Here is a 20465-nt window from a genome sequence, read left to right on the forward strand (position 1 = left end):
ATATGGATTGAAGGTGGGAATCTGGGAAGAGAAGGGATGAGAGTGAGAGGGGAGAGGGAATTCCACCACTCTTGTGCACCTCGTGTGATTGAAACGCTTTTGCTTTCTTCGTTCATTGAAAGAAAGAAAAAAAATAGTTGAGCCAAGAGGTCTTTGAAAAAGTACGAGCAGTGTGACGTAATGCAACAAACAACAAGAGGCAACGAGGATCACACATCAAGTGTGGGTTACAACAAGCCTTACACGTCCGCGTCACCTTTCTGGGCAAAACTATCCCCGACCTATCACGATGACCCACTGCAGGTGTACATCATACTCCTGGAATAATTTATATAAATGAATGACACTCGTCATGTTGCAATTATTTTTAATTATACAATTAATATCAGCAATAACAGTAAAAAACAATTACAATTTGAATGTTTGCGGCTGTGCCACCACAACAAGCATCTCGACGGATGCACGTTCGACGTTGTTGGCAACAACAGGTAACCTGCACCTGCGTAACTGGAGAACAGCATGAAAGCCATGCTGTTCCACTTCACGACTACCAGCAATGCCAAACGCACAAGTACCACGCTACACCGTCCCATGAATACAACTTGAGACATCATGTCGCGCATTGGCTCCGTGGCATGTGCAGAACCGATCCTCATCAGATTGGATCAAGAATGGCTGCTGGATACCAGCGGTTGGTCAAGTTGAAGGAAATGACCAGAATGATTGTCACGTGATCAGATCAGCACGAGACACATTATGGGGAACACCAGCACGAGAAAGGGACACGTTATGGGGGAACACCAGCACTAGAAAGGGACACATGATGGGGACCATTTGCACTAGAAAGGGACACGTTATGAGGAACACCAGCACTCAAAAGGGACACATGAGGAACATCATAACGAGAAAGAGACTCATGGGGAACATCAGCACGAGAGAGGGACACATGATGGGCACCATGAGCACGAGAAAGGGACTCATGATGGGGAACGCCAGCACGAGAAAGAGACTCATGGGGAACACCAGCATGAGAAAGGGACACATGGGGAACACCAGCACGAGAAAGGGACACGTTATGGGGGAACACCAGCACTAGAAAGGGACACGTTATGGGGAAACACCAGCACTAGAAAGGGACACGTTATGGGGGAACACCAGCACCAGAAAGGGACACGTTATGGGGAACATCAGAACTAGAAAGGGACACGTTATGGGGGAACACTAGCACTAGAAAGGGACACGTTATGGGGAACATCAGAACTAGAAAGGGACACGTTATGGGGGAACACCAGCACTAGAAAGGGACACGTTATGGGGGAACACTAGCACTAGAAAGGGACACGTTATGGGGGAACACTAGCACTAGAAAGGGACACGTTATGGGGGAACACCAGCACTAGAAAGGGACACGTTATGGGGGAACACCAGCACTAGAAAGGGACACGTTATGGGGGAACACCAGCACTAGAAAGGGACACGTTATGGGGGAACACCAGCACTAGAAAGGGACACGTTATGGGGAAACACCAGCACTATAAAGGGACACGTTATGGGGAACATCAGAACTAGAAAGGGACACGTTATGGGGGAACACCAGCGCTAGAAAGGGACACGTTATGGGGAACATCAGAACTAGAAAGGGACACGTTATGGGGGAACACCAGCGCGAGAAAGGGACACGTTATGGGGGAACACCAGTACTCGAAAGGGACACGTTATGGGGGAACACCAGCACTAGAAAGGGACACGTTATGGGGGAACATCAGAACTAGAAAGGGACACGTTATGGGGAAACACCAGCACTAGAAAGGGACACGTTATGGGGGAACACCAGCACTATAAAGGGACACGTTATGGGGAACATCAGAACTAGAAAGGGACACGTTATGGGGGAACACCAGCACTAGAAAGGGACACGTTATGGGGGAACACCAGCACTAGAAAGGGACACGTTATGGGGGAACACCAGCACTAGAAAGGGACACGTTATGGGGGAACACCAGCACTAGAAAGGGACACGTTATGGGGAAACACCAGCACTAGAAAGGGACACGTTATGGGGAAACACCAGCACTATAAAGGGACACGTTATGGGGAACATCAGAACTAGAAAGGGACACGTTATGGGGGAACACCAGCACTATAAAGGGACACGTTATGGGGAACATCAGAACTAGAAAGGGACACGTTATGGGGGAACACCAGCACTAGAAAGGGACACGTTATGGGGAACATCAGAACTAGAAAGGGACACGTTATGGGGAAACACCAGCGCTAGAAAGGGACACGTTATGGGGGACATCAGAACTAGAAAGGGACACGTTATGGGGGAACATCAGAACTAGAAAGGGACACGTTATGGGGGAACACCAGCACTAGAAAGGGACACGTTATGGGGGAACACCAGCACTAGAAAGGGACACGTTATGGGGGAACACTAGCACTAGAAAGGGACACGTTATGGGGGAACACCAGCACTAGAAAGGGACACGTTATGGGGAAACACCAGCACTAGAAAGGGACACGTTATGGGGGAACACCAGCACTATAAAGGGACACGTTATGGGGAACATCAGAACTAGAAAGGGACACGTTATGGGGAAACACCAGCACTAAAAGGGACACGTTATGGGGGAACACCAGCACTAAAAGGGACACGTTATGGGGGAACATCAGAACTAGAAAGGGACACGTTATGGGGGAACACCAGCACTAGAAAGGGACACGTTATGGGGAAACACCAGCACTAGAAAGGGACACGTTATGGGGGAACACCAGCACTATAAAGGGACACGTTATGGGGAACATCAGAACTAGAAAGGGACACGTTATGGGGGAACACCAGCACGAGAAAGGGACACGTTATGGGGGAACACCAGCACTAGAAAGGGACACGTTATGGGGGAACACCAGCACTAGAAAGGGACACGTTATGGGGAAACACCAGCACTAGAAAGGGACACGTTATGGGGGAACACCAGCACTATAAAGGGACACGTTATGGGGAACATCAGAACTAGAAAGGGACACGTTATGGGGGAACACCAGCACTATAAAGGGACACGTTATGGGGAACATCAGAACTAGAAAGGGACACGTTATGGGGGAACACCAGCGCGAGAAAGGGACACGTTATGGGGGAACACCAGTACTCGAAAGGGACACGTTATGGGGGAACACCAGCACTAGAAAGGGACACGTTATGGGGGAACATCAGAACTAGAAAGGGACACGTTATGGGGGAACACCAGCACTAGAAAGGGACACGTTATGGGGAAACACCAGCACTAGAAAGGGACACGTTATGGGGGAACACTAGCACTAGAAAGGGACACGTTATGGGGGAACACCAGCACTAGAAAGGGACACGTTATGGGGAAACACCAGCACTAGAAAGGGACACGTTATGGGGGAACACCAGCACTAGAAAGGGACACGTTATGGGGAACATCAGAACTAGAAAGGGACACGTTATGGGGAAACACCAGCACTAAAAGGGACACGTTATGGGGGAACACCAGCACTAAAAGGGACACGTTATGGGGGAACATCAGAACTAGAAAGGGACACGTTATGGGGGAACACCAGCATTGAAAGGGACACGTTATGGGGAAACACCAGCACTAGAAAGGGACACGTTATGGGGGAACACCAGCACTATAAAGGGACACGTTATGGGGAACATCAGAACTAGAAAGGGACACGTTATGGGGGAACACCAGCACTAGAAAGGGACACGTTATGGGGGAACACCAGCACTATAAAGGGACACGTTATGGGGAACATCAGAACTAGAAAGGGACACGTTATGGGGGAACACCAGCACTAGAAAGGGACACGTTATGGGGAAACACCAGCACTAGAAAGGGACACGTTATGGGGGAACACCAGCACTATAAAGGGACACGTTATGGGGAACATCAGAACTAGAAAGGGACACGTTATGGGGGAACACCAGCACTAGAAAGGGACACGTTATGGGGAAACACCAGCACTAGAAAGGGACACGTTATGGGGAAACACCAGCACTAGAAAGGGACACGTTATGGGGAAACACCAGCACTAGAAAGGGACACGTTATGGGGGAACACCAGCACTAGAAAGGGACACGTTATGGGGGAACACCAGCACTAGAAAGGGACACGTTATGGGGGAACACCAGCGCGAGAAAGGGACACGTTATGGGGGAACACCAGTACTCGAAAGGGACACGTTAAGGGGAACATCAGAACTAGAAAGGGACACGTTATGGGGGAACACCAGCACTAGAAAGGGACACGTTATGGGGGAACACCAGCACTATAAAGGGACACGTTATGGGGAACATCAGAACTAGAAAGGGACACGTTATGGGGGAACACCAGCACTAGAAAGGGACACGTTATGGGGAACATCAGAACTAGAAAGGGACACGTTATGGGGGAACACCAGCGCGAGAAAGGGACACGTTATGGGGGAACACCAGTACTCGAAAGGGACACGTTATGGGGAAACACCAGCGCTAGAAAGGGACACGTTATGGGGGAACACCAGTACTCGAAAGGGACACGTTATGGGGGACATCAGAACTAGAAAGGGACACGTTATGGGGAACATCAGAACTAGAAAGGGACACGTTATGGGGGAACACCAGCACTAGAAAGGGACACGTTATGGGGAACATCAGAACTAGAAAGGGACACGTTATGGGGGAACACCAGCACTAGCAAGGGACACGTTATGGGGAAACACCAGCACTAGCAAGGGACACGTTATGGGGAAACACCAGCACTAGAAAGGGACACGTTATGGGGAACATCAGAACTAGAAAGGGACACGTTATGGGGGAACACCAGCACTAGAAAGGGACACGTTATGGGGGAACACCAGCACTAGAAAGGGACACGTTATGGGGAAACACCAGCACTAGAAAGGGACACGTTATGGGGAACATCAGAACTAGAAAGGGACACGTTATGGGGGAACACCAGCACTAGAAAGGGACACGTTATGGGGAACATCAGAACTAGAAAGGGACACGTTATGGGGAAACACCAGCACTAGAAAGGGACACGTTATGGGGGAACACCAGCACTAGAAAGGGACACGTTATGGGGGAACACCAGCACTAGCAAGGGACACGTTATGGGGAACATCAGAACTAGAAAGAGACTCATGGGGAACATCAGCACGAGAAAGGGACACATAATGGGGACCATTTGCACTAGAAAGGGACACGTTATGAGGAACAACAGCACTCAAAAGGGACACATGAGGAACAACATAACGAGAAAGAGACTCATGAGGAACATCAGCACGAGAAAGGGACACATGATGTGCACCATGAGCACGAGAAAGGGACTCATGATGGGGAACGCCAGCACGAGAAAGGGACACATGGGGAACATCAGAACTAGAAAGAGACTCATGGGGAACATCAGCACGAGAAAGGGACACATGATGGGGAACACCAGCACGAGAAAGGGACACATGGGGAACATCAGCACGAGAAAGGGACACATGATGGGGAACATCATAACGAGAAAGGGACACATGGGGAACATCAGCACGAGAAAGGGACACATGATGGGGAACATCATAACGAGAAAGAGACTCATGGGGAACATCAGCACGAGAAAGGGACACATGAAGGGGACCATTAGCACGAGAAAGGGACTCATGATGGTGAACACCAGCACTCAAAAGGGACACATGGGGAACATCATAACGAGAAAGAGGCTCATGGGGAACACCAGCACGAGAAAGGGACACATGGGGAACACCAGCACGAGAAAGGGACACATGGGGAACATCAGCACGAGAAAGGGACACATGGGGAACATCAGCACGAGAAAGCGACTCTTGGGGAACATCAGCACGAGAAAGGGACACATGGGGAACATCAGCACGAGAAAGCGACTCTTGGGGAACATCAGCACGAGAAAGGGACACATGGGGAACATCATAACGAGAAAGAGGCTCATGGGGAACACCAGCACGAGAAAGGGACACATGGGGAACATCAGCACGAGAAAGCGACTCTTGGGGAACATCAGCACGAGAAAGCGACTCTTGGGGAACATCAGCACGAGAAAGGGACACATGGGGAACATCAGCACGAGAAAGGGACACATGGGGAACATCAGAACGAGAAAGAGACTCATGGGAAACATCAGCACGAGAAAGAGACTCATGGGGAACATCAGCACTAGAAAGGGACACATTGAGGAAAACATCAGAACTAGAAAGCAACGCATGATGGGGAAGATCAGCACCAGAAATCCCATGAACGAGTGAAGTTCGGGGGCCGTTCATGTGGCGAGGTCGTGGAGCTGGAGAATCCTCTCTGGAATTGTGAAAGGGAAACAGGAGAAAAAAGAAGAGGGGGAGATGAAGTCAAGGCTCTGGGTAAATGCACATCATTAATTTGTTCATGAAACGTTTAAATGTGATATTAATGGCTGACCAATCACAGGTCAGTTTCAGGCATCACTGTATCAGGAAAATTTCTCATGTGGGATTTGATAGAAGCCATGAGAGATTTATTGATTAAGAATGAATTGTTATGAACGAATAACACTAATACGAACCACCCATTCCTCACCCAAACTGTCATGGCCTTGATGAAGGCAACTCTTCCTTGAAGATCGATAATTATTTAAATAATTTATTTGGACTAGGTTGGTGGTGTGAAGTTTAGTCACGTGACATGAACTCACTCACTCGGGCCTTACAGGATATCGTTGCCTTCGTCCTCCTCAGAACACTTGTATGGATGGCAGGAGAGGAAGCAGAGGAAGACCAGAAAGATGAACACAGGTACCATCACCACGCTCACAATGATCTTCACCTTGTTTACTTCGTCGGATGTCGCTGTCACTGAAGTCGTTTTCTTCTCTAAAAATATTTTCAGAACAGGGGAGGTAAAAAGTGTGAGGCCAAACTCTGTGCAGAGCGTTGGTGCTGCTTAAGCAGTCCCCTTGGCTAATTGGCACAATCCTGGACGGGTCGCCACTCCGACACAGTATACCAGCAAGCTGGCACTCATTTTGCCGACCTCGGAAGGATGACGGGCAGAGTCAACCCCACCTGGTATTAATTCAACAGCTGAGCGGGATTTGAACTCAGGACCCCAGGATCCAAAGCCCGCCAACCTCACCATTAAGCCAACACCAGGCATCGAGATTCAGAGCAGACCCTCAAACCACAATTCCACTCCAACCACAACACCACTGAGAGTTGTGTATTTAAATAAATGGTTCTTCATATCAAAACTGTAAAAATTGGTGAATTTTGATTGGCCGGAGGAAAACAAACAAAAGGTACAAGATACATCTCAACACCAAACATGTACTACGACGACAATAAATAATAACTGGAGAGTTCGTGGAACACCTTGCCGGCTGAACCCACAGGGTCTTGATAAAAAGGTCGAATGGGAAGGGTCTTTTAAACTCCCGCTTTGCATTTGGCACCAAACAGACAGCGCTTGGTGCCGCCATATTTGTCTGAATGCTTCATCTCACAGTTATCTACCCTCAGGACATGAGATGGCAAAAATAGTTTTCCAAGTACCGCGGGAAGGATTTAGAATGTGTCAAGAAGGCGATTCGTGTTCGACGGAGTTCAAGGATATAATTCAAGGCGGTTTTAAACAATGTAGTCGTTCGTGCCTGTTGTTTGTGTCCCTTGTGTCGTCCTGACAAACAGCAAGTTTCCTGTTTGGAATGATTTACAATTTTGTTTGACTGCTAAACACACAGACTAAAAGAATGACGTCTTGGTATGCAAGCACCTTGACTCTGCCCCCCCCCCAAATCCCCTGATGCCACCACCCAACCATCCTACCACCCCCACCCCTCCCCCAACTTCCCTTCCCAAAACCATAAATACCATGAACAATGAGTGAGATCGTTTGACGATTGACAGTCGGAGGGATTTTCACTTTACACTCGTACACGGCGGTGTCATCCATCTGTAGTTCTGTGATGTTTATGGAAGCATCTCCTTCATTGACGTTTCCGATGAATGACACGCGGTTCATGTACGTGCCCTTCCCGTTGAAGACGTGTCCGTCAAAAGTGTGTGTTATGACCTGTATGGGAAGGGGACGGAAATGGGATTCACAGGATAACTTGACGGCAGAGGCAATACCGGTGCTCGCAACGGATCCTCGTTTCACGAAGAGGAGGTGAGTTATCACAGGCATCCTGGAAAAAAATTACAACTTCCTTCCTCTTTCGGTCGAACGTCAAACAAAAAATGATTCGTCAAAGACCCCTAAGAAGGTGGGAATCATTGGGACTGTTGAGGTCGAAGTAGTAGTCGTACTGTATATAGTAGCAGTAGAAGTATTAGTGGTATAAGTACAAATGTAGAAGTAGTACAAGAAGTAATATATATATATATATATATATATATATATATATATATATATATATATATATATATATATATATATATATATATATAGTTATATAGTATTGTAGTCATTGTAGTATAAAAAAACCTTTAAAAAGTCTTTTATTCAAGTCGAGGTTAATGGTAATTTTTTTACTCCCACTAATTAGTTTAATCGGTACAAAATGTTCTCATGACAATTATTTATTATATTAATCTTGCCGAAATTTTCGGAAAGATTTTATCGGTCGGTAAGTTCGTTTGTTTGTTTATTTATTTATTTGTTTGTTTATTTGTTTGTTTGTCACTTTGTTTCATAAAAGTGTTTGTCGTCGCCTATTTTTCGCCTTTAAATCACTCTGTGGAGCGCAATTCTCATTGAAATCTCTTGTGGTTACACATATCATAGTATTATTGGAATACCCTTCAGCACACATAATGGTCAAGGTCAAAGGTCAAGGTCACTTTGTGGTAAATCATGGAGTTCAACGAAACCCTAATTTTGGGAGTAATTTTGATCGAATCGTCTCAAAACTTTGTAGGAATGTAGCATATGGTTTAGCGCTCAGCTGATAAGTTTTTGGTGAAGATCGGCCTTGACCTTCATGGTTAGCCCCTGAGGTCGAAATGTTTTGACCCCAAGGTCAATTTTTCAAATCTTAGGTACCATATCGAGTAATACCTCATATGAAAGCCCTTGATGAGTGCTTTCCAGATCTGTAGTTTGTCAAGGAACCAAAAATGCTTCCTGCGATAACAGAACGTTCTCTAGCATCCATATAATTATTGGTAGTTTTCAATCTTAAGATTAATCTTTAGATCATTATCAATAGACTCTTTCTTCAAGTCTCTATAGGCCGAGCGATAGACTCTGATCAATGTGTCACAAGTATTTGTTTCAGTTTGCGCTTCACATGCTTCGGTTCGGCAAGATTTTTCGTTCTATGATTTTTTGTATCCATTGTCAAGGCTCATGGTCATGGAAGACCCAGATGGAACAGAACAAAAGGAACAGAACAAAAGGAACAGCAACCAGCAGAGTAAGAGAGAGAGAGAGAGAGAGAGAGAGAGAGAGAGAGAGAGAGAGAGAGAGAGAGAGAGAGAGAGAGAGAGAGAGAGAGAGAGGAGATAGGACACATCAACAGCAGAGTTGAAAGATAAGATAGAAGGAGACTTGGACAAATAAGAGGCTGCCGCCTGTCCTTCTGAAGGATGAGGAATGTCATGACAGAGGGAGGAGTCATCAGAAATTAGATCGAGATTTTTCCAGTCAGAGAGATCGTTGAGGAAGATCAGGAATAGGACTGGGCCCAAAACCCTGCCTTGGGGCACTCCAGCCTTGACAAGGAGAGGATACGAAAGGATTCCGTTGACAGCCTCACGATGGCTATGAGAGTGGAGGAAGTCAGTAAACTATGCGTGGAGTTGGCCTTGGATGCCACAGGCAGAGAGTTGAGAGTTTGTTGAGCAAAGCTGGATGTGAGACTGTATCAAAAGCACGAAAGATGTCCAGAGAGATGGCTCTGATCTCATGTCTGACATTGAGGGCCTCCATCCATTGTTGAGTAAATATAAGCAGCATGTCCAGGGTAGAGGGGCCTGGTCTGAATCCAAATTGGTCATCTGACATGAGGTTGTTGGAGAAAAGCAAGGACTTCATATCAACTGCAGTGACGGATTCCATGACCTTGCTGATGATTGTAAGTGAGCTGATAGGTCTGTAGTTCAGGGGGATCCGTTTTTGCACCTTTTGTGTGTAGTGCAGTGACGTTGACGGATTTCCAAGCAGATGGAAGATGACCGAACGCAACTGACAGGGTGAAAAGGGCAGAGAGAAGATGTGCAAGAGCAGCAGAGCATGTTTTCAAGACACATGAGCTTATGCCGTCTGGTCCAGCAGCAGAGTCAGAGTGGAGGATTGAAAGAGCCTTCTCCTCCGTATTCGGTGCAAAAGACACAGAGTCCAGGAGCTGCTGGGTCTGACAGAGAAGGATGGGGACAGAGAGTGAGGGGTTGGGGACACAAGATTTGTAATCAAACACAGAATCGAGACATTCAGCCTTCTCACGAGCGGAGTCGGCTGTGGTGCCATTTGAAGAGAGCGAAGGGGAGCGTACACCAGAGCCAGACTTAACAAGGCACCACCAGGTTTTAGAGGAGGGAGACAAGTCATTCTTGAGGTTGGACAGATGTTGTCTTCTGATTGTCCTGACCGGACACACACTTGTTGCGGACTTTGTGGGATGCACTGAGATTGCCTTCGGTCGGATTTGCCTTCCAGGAAGAGAAGGCAAGTCGTTTCAGTGCAACTGCCTCACCATAAGATTCGGTGTACCATGGGCAAGAAGGATAGGATAATTGAAGACGAGATGGGATGGATCTGTGCATGAGAGAGAGAGCAGGTTTCTGTAGAAGAATTCCCAGGCTGAGTGAACATCAGGGGCAATAAATACGGGAGATCAGTCCTGAAGAGAGAGAGATGGCTGCTTGCGGTCCCTGTCGATCTGCTTAAGTAAAATGCCAGACTCTCCGGCGTTGAGGCAGCTCTCTGAGAATAGCCAGGGAGATGTTGACTTTCACAAGCACGTGATCAGTATTCAGATGAACCAATTGCAGAAGAAGAAGAAGAGCAGGAAACATTTGCAGGAAAGTTTGTCATCACCAATTTGAGGATCTGGGTTGGAGAGTTCACAGATTGAGTCAGTCCTTCGGAGTCACAGAAGTCCTTTGCTGAACTACATCATTGGAACAAAGAGATTTGGGGGCAAAAGAAAATCGATGATGGACATCGACAATAAGATCGGCAGGTAAGGCAATGCTTTGTGATGCTCACCTGATACAGCTCGTGGTCTGCGTGCAGGTAAGTTGTAAAAGGTACAAGTTTGTCACAAGCATGACCCATTGGCCGGGGACGAACGAATGAAGGGGTGTGTACGTGGTGGAGTGCAGCGAGAGTGTGGTCGGTCAATACAAATCACTCACCAGTTTCTTTGAATCGCGATTGCCGGGGATGTTTGCGTTCCACTCGACGTCGACCCTTCCGGTAGAGCCCGGCTCGCGGTGATACGAGCACTGAAGGATCGCAGAGGCGCCCACGGTGCTCTCCACCAGAATCTTATCCATCGTGAGCACGGTACTCTGGGTGAAGTCTGCAACACACCACGCTGAACCACAAACAACACGTACCTTTAACCACATTTAACCTGGACGCATAAACCCGATTCGGCGGTGTTTACACCGCCTCTGGTATGTATGGCTTGAAAAATACAACCCAAACAAGAGGGAGGGAATTGTTAACAAACAACCACTGAAGTGAGAAGGACCCCGAGTGTGCATGGGCTTGGATTGAATTAATTAATTAATTAAAATCATCACGTGTTCATGACACGACTATTGAATACAGGACATGTCCACAATACCCACGACCGAACCCGGAGCCGAGCGAGCTTTCCATCCTCACGCGCTCTCTGATCTCATCCAAGTGATGAGAGGTCACCTGGAAATAACTTTTGGGTGTGGGCATGTTACAATCAGAGCTCTCAGGTAACCATATAGGGTATTTGAAACATTTATCTTCCTCCGCCTTCACCATAACCCCCCCCACTCCTCCCCACCTGTCTTCATTATCGGTGGAAAACAATCGTTTGCTGCTGACAACCTGTCGGCTCACCTGGTCAAATGTGACGGTTTCCAATTGTCTCCAAACTGGGCTGAAATCTACTCAACTTCGACATTCTGTCCATCATCATCATCATCATCATCATCATCATCATCATCATCATCATACGAGGACCTCCGTTCAAATAAAACGGTTTTTAACGTGACGAGGTTATCAAACACAGAGCGGTGGACGATGTGCGAATGATGATGTTCCTCACCGACGACGAGGAGCAAAATCCTTGGATCGCAGGTGTATAAATTGTTCTTCTTCATCCTTAAGAGCGACTGGAGGAAGAAGGTTTAAAGGATTGAAGCGTGACGGAGAAGGACGTGATGACGTAGATCTCTCGAGGGAGTGCGTCCGCCTCGGGCTCGGCAATCACTGGTCGCCACGTGCTTGTGAGATCCTCTTCTTCTTCGCTTGAGTTTTGAGACCTTGCAATCCGTTTTAAAAACGATTTACTCTTTCTCCTGCTGATTCCTTTCCGGGGAAACTACTCCGTGCATGAGATACTCTCTGAGTTAAAGACTCCTGTGTTTTTTTGTTTTTTTAAAAAAACGTCTTGTCTCACCATTCGCTCCGTGATACTGCTGCGGATTCCACCGTCATGGATTGCAGCACAGGTTGGAATGTTTGAACCGCTGTTTTCAACACGAGCTCCTCAGCAGAAAATCCAGACGAGTGACGGACTGTGTTTGTGTGTGTTTGTAGGTGTGTGTTTCTGTGTGTGTTTGTATGTGTGTGTGTTTGTTTCTATGTGTGTGTGTGTGTGTGTTTGTATGTGTGTGTGTGTTTCTGTGTGTGTGTCTGTTTGTATGTGTGTGTGTTTGTTTCTATGTGTGTGTGTTTGTATGTGTGTGTTTGTATGTGTGTGTGTGTGTTTGTATGTGTGTGTGTGCGTGTTTGTATGTGTGTGTTTGTATGTGTGTGTGTGTTTCTGTGTGTGTGTGTGTGTTTGTATGTGTGTGTGTGTTTCTGTGTGTGTGTCTGTTTGTATGTGTGTGTGTGTGTGTTTGTATGTGTGTGTTTGTATGTGTGTGTGTGTGTGTGTGTGTTTGTATGTGTGTGTGTGTGTGTTGTATGTGTGTGTGTTGTATGCATGTGTGTGTTTGTATGTGTGTGTGTGTGTGTGTGTATGTGTGTGTTTGTATGTGTGTGTGTGTGTGTGTGTGTGTTTGTATGTGTGTGTTTGTATGTGTGTGTGTGTTTCTGTGTGTGTGTGTGTTTGTATGTGTGTGTGTGTGTGTATGTGTGTGTTTGTATGTGTGTGTGTGTATGTGTGTGTTTGTATGTGTGTGTTTGTATGTGTGTGTGTGTGTGTATGTGTGTGTTTGTATGTGTGTGTGTGTGTGTGTGTGTTTGTGTGTGTGTGTGTTTGTATGTGTGTGTTTGTGTGCGTGTTTGTGTTTGTATGTGTGTGTGTGTGTGTTTGTATGTGTGTGTTTGTGTGTGTGTGTGTGTGGTTGTATGTGTGTTTGTGTTTGTGTTTGTGTGTGTGCGTGTGTGTTTGTGTGTGTATGTGTGTGGTTGTGTGTGTGTGTGTGTGTGTTTGTGTGTATGTTTGTGTGCTTGTGTGTGTGCTTGTGTGTGTATGTGTGTGCTTGTGTGTGTTTGTGTGTGTGTGTTTGTGTGTGTGTGTGTGTATGTGTGTGTATGTGTGTGGTTGTGTGTGTTTGTGTGTGTGTGTGTGCGTGTGTGTTTGTGTGTTTATGTGTGTGGTTGTGTGTGTGTATGTGTGTTTGTGTTTGGGTGTGGGTGTGTATGTGTGTTTGCGTTTGTGTGTGTATGTGTGTTTGTGTTTGTGTGTGGGTGTGTTTGTGTGTATGTTTGTGTGCTTGTGTGTGTGCTTGTGTGTGTATGTGTGTGGTTGTGTGTGTTTGTGTGTGTGTGTTTGTGTGTGTGTGTGTGTGTATGTGTGTGTGTGTTTGTCTGTGTGTTTGTGTTTGTGTGTGTATTTGTATGTGTGTTTGTGTGTGTGTTCGTGTGTTTGTGTGTGTTTGTGTGTGTGCGTGTGTGTGTGTATGTGTGTGGTTGTGTGTGTGTATGTGTGTTTGTGTGTGTATGTGTTTGTGTTTGTGTGTGTGTGTGTTTGTGTTTGTGCGTGTGTGCGTGTTTGTGTGTGGTTGTGTGTGTGTTTGTGTGTGTGTGTTTGTGTGTGTGCATGTGTGTGTTTTTGTGTGTATGTGTGGTTGTGTGTGTGTTTGTGTGTGTTTGTGTTTGTGTGTGCATGTGTGTGTTTTTGTGTGTATGTGTGGTTGTGTGTGTGTTTGTGTGTGTTTGTGTTTGTGTGTGTATGTGTGTGTTTGTGTGTGTGTGTGTGTGTGTGTGTGTTTTTGAGGCATTATCTTTGTGTCTTAATTACGTACGTCTATTCATTGATCACACACTGGTGGAATGTACCTTTTGACCCTTGAGACTGCTGAGACCCTTTCGACGTTTAAAGACCCTTTAACACCCCCAACATCCTTAAGACATCAAAGACTCAGGTGACCCAAAAGACCCTGATGACCTAAAAGATCCAGAGGACCCCAAAAAACCCAAAAAGTCCCCGGATGAGAACATCCGTGAACAATTTGAATTCTCATTCAACGAACGTACCTTCTCTTCGTTGATCCTTCGTTATTGATGATGCAGCCGTCATGCCTTGGTCCTCCACCTCCCCCCCCCCCACCGCAGACCACGTGCATCACAGCATGACCTCTCAATGAGCCGAAGTGATCCTCCACCCTCCACTTCAGATGAACCAAAAGGAACACCAGGATTGGGGCAGAAATGGTGAGGAAGGAGATGAGGGATGGAGGGAGGATTAATAAATTATATAATGGCCGTTTCAACACGAGGAAACAAAATAATTTCTGTCCGGATGAGAAATTTGTGGGTTTTTTTTCTTCCTTTATACCCACCAAAAACAAATTTTAATTGGTTGGTCCTTCAGGACAGGTGATTGAGTCAGCAGGTCACGGTGCGAGACCACCCTCCACCCTCCACCCTCTCTACCCGAAGTGCGTGCCAACAAAAGCAAGTCCCACTTTCCCAAAGTGTGATGAAACACCAGCAATGTGGAGGACGAAGCGTAACCCCCGCTCGGCCGGTAGTCTCAGTCCACGACTCGATCCATTCCTCATCAGTTTGTGGAACACAAAGATGACATTTCTCACCGAGTGATGTTGTCTCAACTTTATGGATGAATTCCTGGAATGGAATGTTGTAGAAGGTTTCGAAACTTTCCTCCACAAACAGCATGAAGTCCGCAGCACATGGTGCTCAAATCTGTTTCCAGGAACAAACTGTTTTGCTGAACTCGGCTCCAAACCCGATCACCTCCACCTGGAAATACATCACGTCATACGTCATCACCTTCCCACATCTTTGGCTCCTGTTACCATAAGATGGTCGTGAACACCTTTCCCTGATCTACCGATGAAGTGCTCTTTCTCCTGACGGATGGGACAGACGTCTGGCAGGACCTCCCCGGTCCTAGACAAAACCACTAGCCCTGCTGGACCGCAGATGCTTCCATGGTGGTGAATTTCCATGATCACTGTCTTCTCGAAGACTGTTGCCTCGTCTGCCTTGCAGCAGCTCTTAATCTCGTAACCATAGCAACGGCACACAGTATGATGGAGCGATTATTGAAAATGCACATCACACGTCCTGTGATACCCATCACCTCGATTTCGAACATCTTGCAGGGAAACGTTCGTCCAAACATCATCGACATTGACGTCACGTCGGTGAGCAATCCGATTGTATAAAAGAGTGTAAGTTTAAAATGTCACGCAGGCACGATGGGCCAGCTGGCCAGTTAATCGGTTTCATGAGTTTGCGAATATCATGATGCACAACACCGATTTGTCACGGGAAGTGTGGCAAATGTAGATTTTCGTAGATCTTGCAAAGCATTTATCGAGAAAAATGTGCGATGATAAGATTAAAGTTCAGGCTGTTGAGTGATGTAATGTTGGAACGTGATGACGTCATCTCAACGGACGTTGGGGGCGGAGTCAACGGCGACGGAATTCTCAGGGAATGTTCCTGGTCACGGAGACCTTCCAGGTCGTTGACCATTACCTCGGTTTTCCTCCTCGACACACAGTAATGAACCGAAATGGAGGACGGCGTCGACGTCGTTCGTTAGAGTACGGACTGGGCTTTCTTCAGGGTTTTAAATCTAAATATCGGATGTACCAGCCGAAGTACCCGTCGCCTCGCTGACGTATTTAATCAAACGAGTACGTGCCCGTTAAAAAAAATTAAATAAATAAATATTCCAACCGCGAGAAAGAAACAACAACCACACAGGCCGTTCCTTCGCTCTCGCGTGCCCGGTACGTGCGTGGTCCCGAAGTTCGCATATCGCAGTTACTATTATTCGCAATTCAGTTTTAATGGCCAATTATTCAATTAGCGCCAACGTATTTTGCCTTTTTGCAATGTCGTCGCAAGGAAAAACAAAAAGAGAAGAGAAGAGATAAAAAAAATTTACTTCTTGGTTCGGAGCATACCTGCTCACTCTGATGTTACCGAAATTTATGCACCGTCTAATATGAAAACGATCATAACTTGGGGCATTGTGTTTATCGATAAATGCGCATAAGAAATCGAGAAATTATTAGAATACACGAAGTCATCATTATCCGGAAGCCGTTACGTTGTAACCCGTAATGGGGAACGCGGCTGAGCTTCCCTTCCCCCATCGGCCACGCCCACGCAACAACGTGTCTTGTCATTGGTTGGTAAATAAATGGCCATAACTTGGGAGGCACTTGTCCAATTAATATCAAACCTTGAAAAGGCACATCCTCAGGTCCCCAGCAATATACCTGGCAAGTTTCAATGAGATCGGACCAGTGGTTGTCAAGAAACAGCAGTTACACACACACACACACACACACACACACACACACACACACACACACACACACACACACACACACACACACACACACATTGCTGGAATTATAGATCGATCACGTCATGTTGTTCTTCATGAACATTCTGCTCTGTTCACTCTTTCATGAGCCCGAGGTTGTCTTCCATCTGCTCGGAAGTCAGTTCACATCATCTTCTTCATCCATCCTTACTCATGATATTTATCGACAAGTAAATACAACCCGTCGATTTGCTAAGGAAAACATTAAGTGGGGGAGAAAGGGGACGGAGGGGAGGAGGGAGGGTAGAGGAGGGAGAGGGAGAGGAGAGGGATTGGAGGGATAGAGAGGAGGGAGAGGGAGAAGAGGATGGGAGAGCGAGGGTCGAGGGGATGGAGGGGTAGAGGAAGGAGAGGGAGAGGGGATGGAGGAAAGGGATAGAGAGAGGAGGGAGGGTACAGGATGGAGAGGGAGAAAGGATGGAGGGGAAGGATAGAGAGAGAGGAGGGAGGGGAGAAGAGGAGGGGAGTGGGGATGGAGGGGAGGGATAGAGAGAGGAGGGAGGGTAGAGGAGGGAGAGGGAGAAAGGATGGAGGGGAGGGATAGAGAGAGGAGGGAGGTGGTAGAGAGAGAAGGCAGGGGGACAAGAGGAGGAGAGAGCGATGGTAGAGAGGAGGGAGTGGGTAGAGAGAGGAGGCAGGGTGGAGAAGAGGAGTGAGGGGTGGAGAAGAAGAGAGAGAGAGAGAGGAGGGAGGTGGTAGAGAGAGAAGGCAGGGGGGACAAGAGGAGGGGAGAGCGATGGTAGAGAGGAGGGAGTGGTAGAGAGAGGAGGCAGGGTGGAGAAGGGGAGGGAGGGGTGGAGGAGCAGAGGGAGAGAGAGGGGGGGGATGGGAGGCGGCCATTTTAGTCAATAAAACCCTGGAATCTAACACGTCCTCCACCATTTCTCGGACATGCATTCACCGATGTTGTTCAAACATTGTACAAAGATAATGAATGATGGATTACATATGCAGGTTATCTTTTTTTTTTCGACATCAGATCGAAGATGGCCGACTGGCGGCCATTTTAGTTGGAAATAATCTGATGTTGAACACGTCCTCGACCATTTCTCGGACATGCCTGCTCTGATTTTGTTCAGACTTCCATAAAAAAGAGCACACGTTGGCATACACTTCCACCAAACTATATTTTGCGATCTGATCAAAGATGGCCGATTGGTAGACTGGCAGCCATTTTTGTTGCGAATAAATATGGGCTCGCCCTTCAACTCCTTCAGCAAAATTACAAATACAACGGGGGGAATGACATTTTATGTCTTTTTTCCTTGCTGACAAGGGAAGGCAAATATTTACAAAGACACAACAAAGGATACAGTACAGACTTCTACCGATATAATGAACTTACGAGAGAGAGAGAGAGAGAGAGAGAGAGAGAGAGAGAGAGAGAGAGAGAGAGAGAGAGAGAGAGAGAGAGAGAGAGAGAGAGAGAGAGAGAGAGAGAGAGAGAGAGAGAGAGAGAGAGAGAGAGAGAACGAGAGAGAGAGAGAGAGAGAGAGAGAGAGAGAGAGAGAGAGAGAGAGAGAGAGAGAGAGAGAGAGAGATCCCCATCTGGTGAAACTGCCAAAATCAAGAATCACTACTCACCTTCACTTTTTCATTCCTCCTTTTTCTTGCCTCTTTAACAAACTCTCACACTCTCTTCAATCCCACTCCTCCCTCCAGGTCTTCAAAAGAGCTGTTAACCACCATCTCATATCTTCACCCATCCAAAATCATGATCTTTTCTTCCTCCATTAATCCACCCCAAACCCACCTCCTTCAAATTCCCTGTTTTCCTTCCTGAAAGTCCCTGTGGTACCAATATGGTAAACCATATTGTTTACCGTGGGTACCTCGCCCCATCCCTCTCCCTTCCACAGATCTCCTGTTGTCTCTGTTCTCCACTATTTTGTGCTTCCCTCTCCCACCCCTCTTGCCCCCAGCATTGCTGTATGTTCTGTGTGTTCGCTCTTCCACGATCCTCACTATGGATTACAAAAAAACAAAACAAAAAAAAAAACAATGGACGCCACATACCATCACAGATGCTTGTATTTGGAACATTTGGGCGTGGAGCTCAAAGTGCAAGTATGTGCTCGAACCTGTTCCACATCGAATGGATAGCCCGAATGCTCCGCTCGGTTTCCGCCCTCATTTTCTGTCCAACGCACGTTCGTGACCAGGGAGCGCCACCAAATACCCTCGCCCCATGTTCATCTCGGAGATGAGTCGGTGCTGAGGAACAGAACGAATGGGGCCATTTCCAGCGTCAAGTCTTTGCAGGGGCGGGGCTAATACTTTGGGAAAGCGTCCATGCACCAATGGGGGAGTTGGAAAATGCCTGCTGACTGTCCTGGTCTGACTTTGGGCTCCTCCCTCGCCAGACGTCTATAAAATACCCTGCGAAGCAGTGGAAGTAGTTCCTGGGTCTTAGTGATGACATAATCTGAGTTCCTGATAACAAGTGCAATAAATAAATGACCACGTGATCTACATGTGCTGGATCGCGATTGTGGATTTTATTTCTAACTACTGTGTGTAATACACTTGCATGTTGATCCTGCTCTGCACTTCCTGTTAAACTCCATCAGGAGAAACCAACGGCGTGGAGATCCACCCGGACTGCAGGAAGACCCTGAAGGTTTGTTCCCGCAGCCGCCTCATCTCGAGATGTCTCAATACGTGAACCAAGTTCTGGATCGGAGCTCCCAGTATGGAGGATACAATTCCATCAACAACCTGGCGGGTCCACCTAACACATTTTCCCTCTCCGGGGACTTCATGCACGTGGCCGTGCCAAGAACATTGGTGACATGGTGAGACCGCTTGTCCCGATGGACACCAGGACGTTGTCCCAAGAATCCCGAGTGGTTTAAAAGCCAGGATGTCATCGAGTTACTTTTCGACGAGCCCGTCTTCCTTACCAGGGTCTTGGTCTTAGAGACGTACCACCCTGGATATGTGGTTCGGATTCTGGCTAAGTCATGGGATGAAGGTGAAGAGTCTGCTGTGTGCAGGTACCAATGACCCTTTTGGTTAAGATCTCCAACGAGTTTTAAAGTCCTTGTGCTCGCGAGTTCAAAAGGGACGAAATGACCAATTATCGTTTGCTTTGGGAGTATGTTGAGTCTCTGACTGATCTTACATGATGATAACGGGATTTCAGTAACATCTTCGTGAAAAAATGGACTAGTTACCTATTTTTTTGGTAACATTTGATCGACAGGTAGTGGACAAAATATTGGAAGCTCCTACGTAAATGAGTGTATATTGAAAGCAACGGCTTCCACACAGGTGTGGCCCATGTGTTAATTAAGCAACTGACATCCCAGCATGCTTCGGGTCACGTCGAAAATGCTGCACAGCCCTGGTTGCCAGTAATTATGGCTAGCATGACTGCAAGAGGAAAAACCTCAGTCTGGTAGGCCTTGCCCACCGGGCAGGAAGTTAGCCTCACACTTCCTTGCCACCACCTTACTCCCTCCCCCCCTTTCCTCGTGTTGTCCCCGCCCT

The 20465-nt window shown here is 47.1% G+C and overlaps 1 protein-coding gene across 7 annotated transcripts; it reads right to left on the reverse strand.

Annotated features, from left to right (window-relative positions):
• Window positions 1-4756: 4756 nt before the first annotated feature.
• On the reverse strand, window positions 4757-19315 carry LOC147007919 (uncharacterized). 7 transcript variants are annotated; one of them, XM_085865997.1, is made up of 7 exons: window positions 19055-19315; window positions 15199-15367; window positions 14639-14772; window positions 11362-11543; window positions 7873-8074; window positions 6714-6876; window positions 4757-6325 (listed from the first exon to the last, which is right to left on the reverse strand). In XM_085865997.1, exons 3-7 carry the CDS (start codon window positions 14679-14681, stop codon window positions 5089-5091), a joined length of 1827 nt encoding a protein of 608 aa, XP_085722123.1. In that variant the 5' UTR covers window positions 14682-14772; window positions 15199-15367; window positions 19055-19315; the 3' UTR covers window positions 4757-5088. The 7 variants fall into 7 exon arrangements, with proteins under 7 accessions (XP_085722123.1, XP_085722122.1, XP_085722124.1 ...); XM_085865996.1 differs by having other exon boundaries at window positions 14944-15367; XM_085865998.1 differs by having other exon boundaries at window positions 14944-15367; window positions 18990-19315.
• Between the last annotated feature and the right edge of the window lie 1150 nt (window positions 19316-20465).

The sequence above is a fragment of the Eptatretus burgeri genome, chromosome 23 (assembly GCF_056783735.1).
Source record: "Eptatretus burgeri isolate ZD-2024b chromosome 23, Ebu_testis_v1, whole genome shotgun sequence".
NCBI lineage: Eukaryota > Metazoa > Chordata > Myxini > Myxiniformes > Myxinidae > Eptatretus > Eptatretus burgeri.